The sequence below is a fragment of the Heloderma suspectum genome, chromosome 5, assembly GCF_057233095.1.
Source record: "Heloderma suspectum isolate Gila_16-S chromosome 5, 16-S_ref, whole genome shotgun sequence".
NCBI lineage: Eukaryota > Metazoa > Chordata > Lepidosauria > Squamata > Helodermatidae > Heloderma > Heloderma suspectum.
Genome location: NC_139462.1, coordinates 133,355,826 through 133,368,295, shown reverse-complemented (window position 1 = coordinate 133,368,295; position 12,470 = coordinate 133,355,826). Strand labels below are relative to the sequence as shown.

Genomic DNA, 12,470 nt, shown 5'->3' with positions numbered 1-12,470 from the left:
GACGAAGACCCGCCGAACCGCCGGCCGGACCCGCCGCCGGGAGGGACATTCGCCAAAGGTAAGTCCCGTCCCGGGGGGGGTGCGGGGTGTGGGGGGGTGCGGAGAATTTCTCCCCGAAACTTGTTCGGGGGGCTGAACACGTTGGCGCTTGGCCCCCCGAAGTTTCGGGGAGAAATTCTCCACCAACCCTAGTCACCACCACTGGAGAGTCTTGTCCTTCCATAGTCTCTTTTCCTTTTTGTGTCTAGCTTTCCGATTGTTCTAGAGTAGCCTGTGCCCGGTCCTCTACTCACTGGAGGTCAAAAACAGAGTCCCACTGGTATGGAAGTGTGTATTACAAGATAAATAAATAAAAAATGAAAAAAAAATTGTTTTGTTTTTTAAATGTTAGGGGCCTCCCCTTTGACCTCCCTTGCCAAACTCCCCTGGCCAACTCCTGTTTGCTCCCCCTGTTCGCTCGCTCTGATCGCTTGCTCTCTGAGAGCTTGCTGCTTAAACTGCATATCACGTTCACCGTTGAGAAGCACAGGCAGCAACAGACATGAATAGAGCCGTTGCTGTACATTACACGCGCAGCTTACTTTCCTGCCCACTTGTTTGCTGCTCCTCTCCCCCTCCACCCCCACTCAGGAATTCAACAATAACATTTTCACACCTGCCGCCTTCTTGGGACACTGATCTGCAACAGAAAATATCGGGTTTTAAGATCAAGAACAGAAAACCATGGATATATGCAGCACATCCTGCTTTGATGCCTAAAGCGTTTTAGAGAAGGCAACTGCAGTACTTACATCTTGATTGGTCATCTCCCAGTAAGGTCTCTCCCCATAAGACACCACTTCCCACATCACAATCCCATAGCTCCAGACATCACTGGCAGAGGTAAATTTGCGGAAGGCTATAGCTTCTGGGGCTGTCCACCGGATTGGGATTTTCCCTCCCTAGGAAGAAAAAAAACCCCCATCTTTAAAAAATCACATGCTTTCTCAGGTTGTTTCTACATTAAGCAACCCCCGCCCCGCAAAAAACCCACATCCTTTTCAGGGCTTCCTCCTTTCAGTTTCTTTGCGGGATTAGGAAGGGTTTCTTTACATGGCAGCCATGTAGTTTGAAGTGAGGGAGTGCCTCCCTCCCTCCCTGGCATGTGTGCAAACGCGGAAGGGCGAGAATCTTGTTTTCATAGCTTAACTTCTGCTGTACTGTTTTCTTGCAGCCCCAAGGAAACCTCTAACTTACTTCTGAGTAGACATAAAATGTAAGATTGTGCTGTAAGTCTGCAACCTTTGGCACACTTACTTGGGAGTAAGCCCCGCTGAACTTAATAGGGTGCTCTGAAACAACAGAGGACATTGCTTCTGAGCTTGGTGGGGTGGGGGATCAGATGTGTCTCCCTTCGTTGCAGGGAGGCATTTTATCCTCTTCTCCCCCCAAGTTGAGAAATGCAGAGGCAGGAGATGCAATCGGCAGGTGCTTCTTGCCCTTGTGCCTGTCAAAACTCATCCTGACCACGCCCCCAACAACTGAAAACAAACGCCCACAGCAGGCAGACACAGCGGTTTCTTCCTCTATTGGAGAATTTCACAGGGAGATCATGGCGCTCCTGTTCTGTGGGATGGAAAAAATACCACTTTTTTGCGTTTGGGGTGGAGGAAATGGCGGGGGACACCCTGGAGGGTAACGGCATCATCTAAAGAGCCCGCAAACTTCCAAGAGAGAGCCATCTCAATGGCAAGATAAAAGCTCCGTGTGATGAACCCATCAGAGTTCCAAGGGAGACCGTTTTCTTTGTTGACTGGGGTGGGAAAGAGATGTAGAATTCCTAATGTAAATCTGTTTTGAGAGCGTGAAAGTCTCTTTCCACATTATCTTACTCTATACATGCCTGCAGGCTGACTATTAATTGCCTGTCCTGAAGGCTTGTTTAAATTTAATTTGAACACCAGAACACGTATAGAATTCACATCTCAATTAGGTTACGGTAGCTGGTGGGGAAAAATCCAAACACACAAGCAATCAGCACAGCATGCTCTCCAGCACAGCCGACTACATCATATGGAAATACCACCTCGCAATGTTCGGGTTGAGGCTGAATGTCAACAAAATCCTGAGGTTAATGATGCACAAACTCTGAATCTGATTGGTAAAGAATAAAGGTGATGGCAAAGGTCAAGCCCATAACAATCGACATGTTCACAGTCTAAAAAAGAAATACTGATACTTGATCCAACAATTCATTGCTAGGTAGCTTGATTTCCACTGTAGACACAGGAAATCTGCACTGTATTGTAGAAACTGGAAAGGTTATGTAAAAGTATGATTGCCCTCAGTGATGGCATTGTATAACCGGACTTGATGGACTGGGATTGTAGTTATTGACATCCAGTAACATCAGACTATCTGACACAGCATTGTGACACCGTCCCATTTATTACATGATCCCTGACTGGTTGGATTACCCTTTCGACTGATTTAGGACAATTAAGCAGCGCTAGCAGAGTGGGAAAATTAGCACTGAAGCAAAAAGAGCCAGGGAAAATGGAGGGGGCGAATGTTCACAGCCTTTTTTTCCTGAAGAAGAAATTTCTATCCCACCAGAACTGGAAGCTGTTACCCTCAATCCAAAGCTGCTGTGCACTGGTGTCAGGGCCAGGCAGCAGCAGGGAGTGGGAGCAGGGAGAGGTGTCGGGTCAGAAGCAAACCAGGATCCACAGGGCCCCAGGCAGATAATCATAATTATTTATAATGTGGCTGGTGACAGGCTGGTGTTCAGGAGCTAGGTGAGAGACAGCATGGAAGTCCATGTAGCTACTCAATGAGACAAAACAACAAAGAGTCTTGCGGCACCTAGGGATGTATGAAAGTCACTTACCTTTTCGCGGATTCTGTTCATGGTGGGGGGGAGGCGTTCCATCCCTCCCCCCGGAATCCTCGATGGGAGCAGCCGGCCAGGCCCAGGCCAGGGCCATCCGCTTGCCGGATTTTACCCAGAGGGCTCTGGGTAAAAAAAAAAAACGCGTACGCAAATGGCGGTGGCTATGGCCGCCGCCATTTCCGTTCCTTATTTTTCGTCGTCTTAGTCTACGTAAATATTTACGTAGACTAAGACGAAGAAAAGAAAGGGGAACGCAAATAGTGTACTGGGAGCTATTTGCGTTCCCCTTTCTTGTCTTCATCTTACTCTACGTAAATATTTACATAGACTAAGATGGCGAAAAATAAGGAATGCAAATGGCAGCGGCTGTAGTCGCTGCCATTTGCGTACGCGTTTCCCCCCCCCCCCAGACGTGATAGGCTACGTAAGTCTTTACGTAGCCTATCACGTCTATGGGGAAAAAACAAAAACGAAACACAGACTGCAAATGGCAGCGGTGGCAGCCGGTCGGAAGACCAGCCGCCGCCGCCACCACCACTGCTGAAGCCACCGCTGGAGCCGCCGCCGTCCGAAACATCCGCCCCAGGTAAGTCTCGTCCCGGGGGGGATCCGCGGGGGGTGGGGGGGTGGCAGGCCATTCCGCAATGGATTTCGGGGGGCCGAATGCACTGGCGTTCGGCCTCACCGAGATCTGTCACGGAATTCTGACATCCCTAGTGGCACCAGCACATTTATTACGGCATAAGCTCTTGTGGACAGGAACTGACTTTGATATAAGGGTTTTATAAGATTTGGTGTACCTGCTAGCCTGTTGAGGATTGGACTGTATTTAGGGGAGAACTGCAGCCTAGAGGGCAGCCTTGATTCACAAAACCTAATCTACCGGTTTTGTTGAGGACCTAGGGAGACAGTGAAAACTGGTTGCTGGAGGACATGATTCAAGGACCTCCCCGCCCCTGCCCTCACCCAATGTCTCACAACTGGGCAGCAAAGCCCATTGTGGCAACTTATTGGGAGAATGTCCAGAACTGGCTTAGCGCTTTCCCACTATTTTCTCTAGCTCTTCAGCCCACTCATTGCTGTTGGTTCACCAGGAACTTACTCTCGTTGTGTAGGCAGCTTCAGGGTCATCTTCAAGAATTCTGGAGAGTCCGAAGTCAGACACTTTACACACTAAGTTACTGTTGATTAGGATATTTCGGGCAGCCAAGTCTCTGTGTACATAGCCCATGTCAGACAGGTACTTCATCCCAGATGCTATCCCTCGAAGCATACCCACCAGCTGAATTACAGTGAACTGCCCATCATTCTTCTGTAAAAATAGCAATAGAGAGTGAGAATGTCAAGGAACTGTCTGAAACCCTGAAAATGGAAGTTCAGTAGTTGGTGGAAGTTTAGTTTAGTCCTTGACCCTAGAGTCAACACACTTTCACCTTTGCGTTATTTCAACAGCACAATTCCGGGTGCACCAGAGGCTTGTATATTAACCCTCCCCACTATTCAGAGAGCAGGTGTCCTGCTGGTGGAAATGTTGGCCACCAAAGCAGATCAAGCAGGAAAGGAGGGAGTGGGTTGGGAGTAGGGGGGATCATCAAGGTATGCAGGAACATTTGGGATTTTTGAAAGAAAACACCCCTTGTCAAACACACAAAAGAGAGGCTGGATCTACTTGGGGGAGTCTGAGCAGGAGCAACAGCAATCAACTCATTGCCAGCAGGGCAGGAGTGCAGAACCTGAGGCCCAGGGTTTCAGTCTGGCCTGCCGGAGCTCCCCTTTAAAAGGTTGAAATGCTTCCCCTAAGGCTTTGTTACTGGTGGTAAAAACTTTAAGCTGAAATATAAGGGTATTTTTTGGCTCTGACCCTTTCATCTTCAGCCCCGCCCAGCCCTTGAATGCCGCCCCGGAGAGCTTCTCCAAAATGAAATTTGGGCTTCAGGCCAAAAGAGATTCAGAGCTTCTGCAGTAAGGGGAGAAATGCATTTTGCTCAGCTAATCCCAGGTAATGTATTGTATGTGTGAGTTGTCACTTGTTAATAGTTCCTAAAGAGTCTGCCGGTTTAGAAAAGGCAGGGGGGAAGGCAGTGAAAAACAACACTATAAGGAAGTGGGCCCTGCAGCACAATGAAAAGAACTGGAACGCTTCTGTTCATGGCTCCAGTCAGCCTGGAACAAGCTCTGTAGTGCTGTTCAGGTCTCAGGGCTGGGGATGAGTTACAGGAGAATAAAGGACATCTTTTCTTCTCCCCACCCATAGCCCCTCTCCTACTATTTTATAGCTATATAGTGTGTGCGGGCAGCGGGGGGGGGGGCAGTTTCCCTCAAGGATACTCACTATAAGCTGCATAATTCTTGCTCTTCCACTACCCTCCGTTTTCCTCCCTGCCCGGCAACTCTCATGAACATTTCATGTCTCAAAATGCTCTTGACCATAGACGTCATTAACAAAAACACAAGCCCTATTCAGGTGTTATGTCTGAATAGGAAGCATGAACGTGAGCAAGAGGGATGGGGCCATACACCTCACTCTGCCCCAAAGCTCCCTGGCCAACTCATGTTGAGCAGGCAGGGGCTTCACCTTGTGATCACTTGAATGTGCATAGAAGCCTCCACACAACAGGGAATCCTGCTTCATCACTGAATGTGAGTAGCTCCCCGCTGCAGGTACCCCACCTCCCGCTCAGCACAGGGAAGGCAGTTGGAGGGCAGGGCCAGTGTGTGTGAGGCTTCATTCTCTTACTCATGTTCATGCACCCTGTATTCAGGCATAACACCTGAATATGGCTACAGTCTGCCTGAATTCTGATTTCTTCAAACCATTCCTCCCCCCTCTCCTTTTATATTTGGCTGCCATCAACATTCTGTAAGCTCACATCCCGTCAGGCAGTTTTGAGTTTTTTTCAAAATGAACTTTTCTTTTAATTTACAAATGTACCTACTTCTGCAAACCTAGGGCATCTGCCCAGTATGTAGAAACCACCACCTTATTTTGGGGTGACCCTGTTTTGGTTCCAAACAGATAGGCACTCAATCACCTGACTTCGTTATTAGGGGGGGAATGATGATGGAAATTGCGCATATCCACATTTTAAAAATATACTTATAGGGATAAATACAGTTGACAATACTGGAAAAAGGGTAGGCATGTGCAGAAAAGAAAAGTAATGGCAAAGAGCAGAATTTTGAGATAGTGACAGTTAGGGATGTGTGAACTCACCCCCGTCAGGGTTCTTCGGATGTCCGCCCAGCCCCTGCCCCCGCTCGCTGGTCCCTGGACTGCGCTCGAGCCCCTCCCATGCTTGGTGAGCAGCCCGTACTCACCCCAGTGGCCTTGTTGAGCTCCGCAGTCACCATTCTTTTGAAAAATAAAATGGCGATTGCAAAAATGCACGTTTTTGTATGTGCAAAAATGCGCATTTGGGGGAATGCACATATTCTCATATGCAAAATGCACATTTTTTTGAAGACACACGTTAGTGTCTGCGCAAATATGCACATTTTTGCAGTCGCCATTTTATTTCTCAAAAACGGTGATCGCAAAGCTCAACAAGGCTGTCGGGATGAGTGCAGGCCATTTGCTGAGTGCTTGCACAGGGCGAGCAGGGACAGGGGCTTGGCGAGCGGGGCTCAGAGGTGCAGGCAGGAGCGGGTCCACCGGCTTCCCGGACTGAATGGGGCGCCCAAGCCATCCCTAGTGACAGTTGCTTTAATGGACATATACATTTGAAAAACTACAGCTAACCATTCACAACATGTGTAGACTTTGAGAGAGAAAGGACAGTTAGAGAGTGAATCAGAGGCACATTTCTGAGACAGAGGGGGAAACAAAGCAAAGTGAGATGATAGGCAACAGCCCGTAGGGAACAAAGAAATCATATGCAAGAAAGAGAAAGGGAGCAACATTATAAAAGGAATAAAGATGGAAACGCAATACATCTAAAGAAAACAGGAAAGAGAAGAAATCAAGCCTTAGCAGCTAGAATACCATAGATAAGGTGTTCAAGTTAAAAGAGCAGCAATTATTGTCAGAAATTAATATGTTTTACTTTGTGATGTACATTATGACTACATTATCCAGAGGGCTAGGGGTGCCAAGGTCACAGCAGCGCTCCAGATGACCGGGGGGGGGGGGGGGTTGAATTCCTTCCTGCCTCAAGAACAGCATCCAGGTAAGTGGAGGGGGAGTTTGGAGGCTAGTGAGTGGGAAGAGGGTTTGGATGAGACACAGTGAGGTTTGATGTGACTTGTAGTAGGATCTGGAGTAAACAAAGCTATTCCCCAATCCATTTTGGGGGAGAAATAGCTCAAATTCAATTACAAGCTGATGTATGATTAACATACAAGGAGCTACAAAAGCATCAAAACATAAAATATAGAAGTTTTGTACAATACAGTGAGGGTATTTAAGAGAATTAAGGTAGCTACGATACATACAGCACAACTATAAAAAGAAAAAAAGGCAGGAAAATGCCAAAAGCAAAGAGAGGACATATGTGTATACATTAACATACAGCATAGAACAGAGGAAGCATTGTAGGAATCTGATTTATTATGGAATAGAGAAATGGAAAAACATGTGTGCACATCAACCTGAAATAAGAAAGAAAATGTAGAAAGCTGCAGCGTGATAGAATTTATTGAGACAAACATCATGAAGCCCCACATCAAAGTGAATCTGCTTTGGTTGAAATAATAAAAAGGGAAACAGAAGCCCTGGCAGACTTGTACAATAATCGGAAAACCATGACTGATGTTTTCAAAGCAGCAAAGAAAAAATAAGCACACGTGAATTATTGGTGATGTATCCCTTCTGCATAATAAATCAGTGGCATGGAGAGCTTAGACTGGTACTCCAACTACAATCTCTGCTGGATAGGAAGGGATAGTGTTATCCATGGAGGTTATCCATGTTCTGCTAACCCGCTATTTAAACTACTGGGCTGCCTGTGAAGAGGGCCCAGAAACTATAGTCAGTACAGCATGCATTTGCTAGATTACTAAGTGGCACTGGTTGTCGAGAACAAAAGTTACTGCTGCTGAAAGAATTCTACTGCTTCCAGTCCATTTCTCAACTCAGTTCAAGGTTCTGCCATTCTGTTTCATTTAAATCCCTATATGACTTGGACCGAGGTATTTGAAGGAATGCCTGCTCCTGCATCCATCTGCCCTTATGCTGTGGTCCTCCTTCAAGTGTCAGACAAGGGGAGCAATGATTGGAGAGAGGATGTTTTCAGCTGTGGCAGCCCACCAGGGTGTCACCTATGCTGTTATCATTTTGGTACCAGGTGAGTGTGTTTTTACTCTCCCAGGCTTTTAAAAGAATACTTGGATCTAGTTTTTGCACTTATTTTAATTGCTGTTCTGTTGTTTTGATTCCTTATCTTCTGTACTGCAGATTAAAGGCAGCTGCCGGCAAGATCACATCGCTCCAGTGCTGAAGGAGTTGCACTGGTTACCAGTTGTTTTCCAGGCCAAATTCAAGGTGCTGGTTTTAACCTTTAAAACCCTATATGGTTCCATCCCAGCCTATCTTAAGGAGCGCCTCCAGCAACACCAGACAGGCCGCTCAACAAGATCAGCCTTGGATGGTCTTCTCTCTGTCCCATTAGCCAGGACAGCTAGGCTGGTGATGACGAGGGAGAGGGCCTTCTCTGTGGTGGCCCCCACTCTGTGGAACTCCGCCATGCCCCCTCTTGAATGAGCTTCTGCCACGCATTAAAAACGTGGTTGTTTAGGCAGGCAGGCATTTGGGGTGGGTTAGGGTATTTGTAGAAATATGATGTTTTTAATGTAGGATGTTATTGTTTTAAACTGTTTCTATTATTGTACATTGCCCAGAGTGGCTGGGTGACCAGCCACGATGGGTGATTGATTGATTGATTGATTAAATAAATAAATAAATACTGTATGCATATTATTTTGAAAACTGCCCTGGAAAATGATGTCAAAGGCTGATAGAGCATCCATTAATACATAAAAAATAGTTCTAAAAAATTAATCTTTTAGAAAGGTTTCAATCCTAGCATAAGTTTTAAGCGGCCTCTTATTTTAACATGTGGTGAGAGGGCCCAGCACATGGTGACTGAATTCCTCTCAAGGAGTGCTTCCAGACAAATGGCTCCCAGCGCTACCAATCAGAAGGTATTGTGCAGCTATTCCATCTTTTGCTCCTCAACTGGTTTTCTGCAGTAAGAAGACAGAAGCAGTTGGAAAACATGGGAGGGTTATGAATGGAAGGCATGGTCACCTGTACCCCCTGAAAATTCCATGACTGAGAAACAGAAGAAAAGCCTCATCTGGGAACACCCCTGGCTCTTGCAGTAGATAAAGTAGGCTCTGGCCTATAAAAGTTTATGCCATAATAAATTTGCTACTCTTTAAGGTGACCCAAAATTCTTAGTTGTTTTTGCTGCAGCCGATACCCCTTTGGAACTTCTCCTACTTCTGCCTCTGCAGAACCAGAAGCCAGATCTTCTCCACAGATTCTGAGCCAGTGTTGTTACTCAACTGGCTTGCAGACTGGAGCTGCAAATCAGGGAAACCACTGAACCCCTGCACCCCCCTTGAGGCCCTGCTGTTCAGTTTGTTTGTTTGTTTATTTATTTACAGCATTTGTATACTGCTCCACATCTAAACAGATTTCAGATCGGTGAACATCAAGAGATAAAATGAACAAAAGATAAAAAGAACGAAACATGGTATTAAAATTATTCTTTAAAAAACAGAGTGCCAATACAACTGATGCTGGTTAACCAAGGAAGGCTTCCTGGATAAGAGTTGTTTTCAGGAGGTGCTGAAATCAACCCAGTGTTGCTGCCTGCCTGACCTCCAAAGGCAGGGAGTTCCATAGGAAGGGAGCCACCACACAGAAGGCTCTTCTCCGGGTGGACTCCAGTCGGGCCATAGGCCCTACGTGGAACCACCAGGAGCATGCCCTCTGATGACCTCAGTGATCAGGCAGGTTGGTAAGGGAGAAAACACTCTCAGGTATCCAGGTCATGAGTTGTTTAGGGCTTTGTACAATAGTACTAGAACTTTAAACCTGGCCCTACAAAGAGTAGGCAGCAGTGCACTTCCCACAGCAAAGGAACTACACGCTGAAAAGAGGCAGCTCCTGACAATAGCTGAGCTGCTGCATTCTGCAATAGCTCCAGCTTCTGGACCAGCCTCAAGGGCAGCCCCACATAGTGCACATTGGACTAATTCAGTCCTAGGTTACTAACGCTTGCACCACTGTGGCCAAGCTATCCCTGTCCAGAAGAGTCCATAGCTGGCGAACCAGCCAAAGCTGGTAAAAGGCACTCCGAGCTAGGGATGTAAGAACTCACCCTAGTTCGGTTTCTCCAGGCACTCGCCGAAGCGGCACCCCGCTCGCAACCCCCTGAACCTGTGCTCAGGCCACCCACGAGTTCAGTGAGTTTCCCGGGCTCACCGTGAACCCGTTCGGTGAGCGCTGCCATTTTCACGCCTTTGATTTCTGCGCAAAACAGGAAGTAAAAAAAAATGTGCATATTCAAATATGTGCAGTTTGGAGCTGGGAAAGCTAAATAAGTGCAATATTAGAGGGATTATACCTCTAATATTGTGTTTATTTAGCTTTCCCAGCTCCAAACTGCGCATATTTGAATATGCGCATTTTTAACGTCCTGTTTTGCGCAGAAATCAAAAGCGCGAAAATGGCGGTGCTCACCGAACGGGAGCGCGGTGAGTACTGGGGAGTGCCAGCAGGCAGGAGCGGGGGTCAAACAAGGACAGTGTCTTGGTGGGCGCAGTTCGGGGGTCGCGGGGGGGGTGTTGCCCAACGAATTCTCAAACCCAGTCGGGCGCCTGCGACATCCTTACTCTGAGCTGCCATGGCCACTTGGGCCTCTAGTGACAGTGATGGATCTAGGAGTTCGTCCAGACTACAAACCTTATCTTTCAAAGGGAGTGCAACCCTGTCCAGAACAGGGGTTGAGTCGATCTTCTGGACCCGGGAACCACTCACCAATCCATATTGGTGCACATATCATGTTCTCACACAGATTTTTTCTTCTCTATCCCAGTACAAGACAACAGGATTTCTGCAGGAAGCTTCGCTGATTGCAGAAGTTGAATGTTTAACCTGAATTCTGAAACTGATTAATTTCAGTGGCAACGGCCTGGCCCCTGCAGTTAACATTTTAACATATCCTATGTTCTTAGGGTTATATACTGGCAAGAATTATTTCTAAAAGGAAACTATGCTTATTTTTCTCCAAGGTAAAACCATTTTCTAAAAAGTGTGTTTGTGTGTGTGTTGGGGGGGCAGATCTGAAGTTTATATACATTTCAGGGCTTACCTTTAAAAATGTATCCAAAGACCCATTCTCCATGTATTCGGTTACAATCATGACTGGTTTACCTGGATAAAGAAGATCACAAGCCTATCAGATGGGATATCACCTGGAATAGTGAAGAGTCAATTGTGTGTTTTTGCATAGACCAGTGATTTTCAACTCTTGGGGTCACTTCATATATTACATAGTTAAGGCGTACACTTAAGATGATTAAAGAGTACACTAGCATGTAACATTTATAAGGGAGCTGCAGCAATCACAGACTTCTGATGGTAAATCCAAGTTTGCCTTTGTATAATATTTGACTTTTGAATACAATTCCATTTTTTAATTCAAATATTTCCAGACCATTCATATGAATTGGTTGATGTAACAAATACAACATATGTGTTTGTAACCAGAGTAGCTGGAATAATCAGTAACTGGTTAAAGAACAGAAAACAGAGAGCAGGAATAAATGGTAAACTCTCCCAATGCAGGGAAGTAAAGTATAGTGGGGTACCACAGAGGTCTGTATTAGGACCGATGCTTTTCAACCTGTTCATAAATTATCTGGAACTAGGAGTGAGCAGAGAGGTGGTGAAGTTTGCTGATGACACCAAATTATTTAGGGTAGTAAAAACAAAAAGGGACTGCAAAGCATTCCAAAAGGTTCTCTCCAAACTGCGGGAATGGTCAGCAAAGTAGCAAATATGGTTCAGTGCAAGCAAATGTAAAGTGATACACACTGGGGCAAAAAATCCCAACTTCAAGTATAGCGTGATGGGATCTGAGCTAGCAGTGGCCAATCAAGAAAGAGATCTTGGGGTTGTGGTGAACAGCTTGATAAAAATGTCAATGCAGTGTGCAGCTGCTGTAAAAAAAGGCAAGCTCCATGTTAGGTATAATTAGAAAAGGAACTGAGAATAAAACTGCCAATATCATACTGCCCTTATACAAATCTAACGTGCGATCACACTCAGAATACTGTGTATAGTTCTGGTCACCGCACCTAAAAAAAGATACTGCAGAGCTGGAAAAAGTGCATAAAAGGGCAACTAAAATGATCACGGAGCTGGAGCAACTCCCCTATGAGAGAAGGTTACTACAGCTGGGATTGTTTAGTTTGGAGAAAAGGAGGGTAAGGGGAGACATGACAGAGGTCTACAAGATTATGCATGGTGTGGAGAACGTGGATAGGGAGACATGTTTCTCCTTTCCTCAAAATACTAGAACCTGGGGTCATCCCATGAAGCTGATTGGTGGGAGATTTAATGCACACATCACAGCAAACCACGGTTAAG

General features: G+C 46.2%; 1 protein-coding gene across 1 annotated transcript in view; it reads right to left on the bottom strand.

Annotated features, from left to right (window-relative positions):
• Positions 1–12,470, bottom strand: part of EPHA5 (EPH receptor A5) — a 409,399-nt gene that overhangs the window by 80,592 nt on the left and 316,337 nt on the right. The window contains exons 14-16 of the mRNA XM_084859796.1: positions 11,191–11,252; positions 3,975–4,184; positions 792–941 (exon numbers count right to left, since the gene is read on the bottom strand). Of these exons, the coding sequence (XP_084715922.1) occupies positions 792–941; positions 3,975–4,184; positions 11,191–11,252 (422 nt within the window). The remainder of the gene's footprint in view (positions 1–791; positions 942–3,974; positions 4,185–11,190; positions 11,253–12,470) is intronic.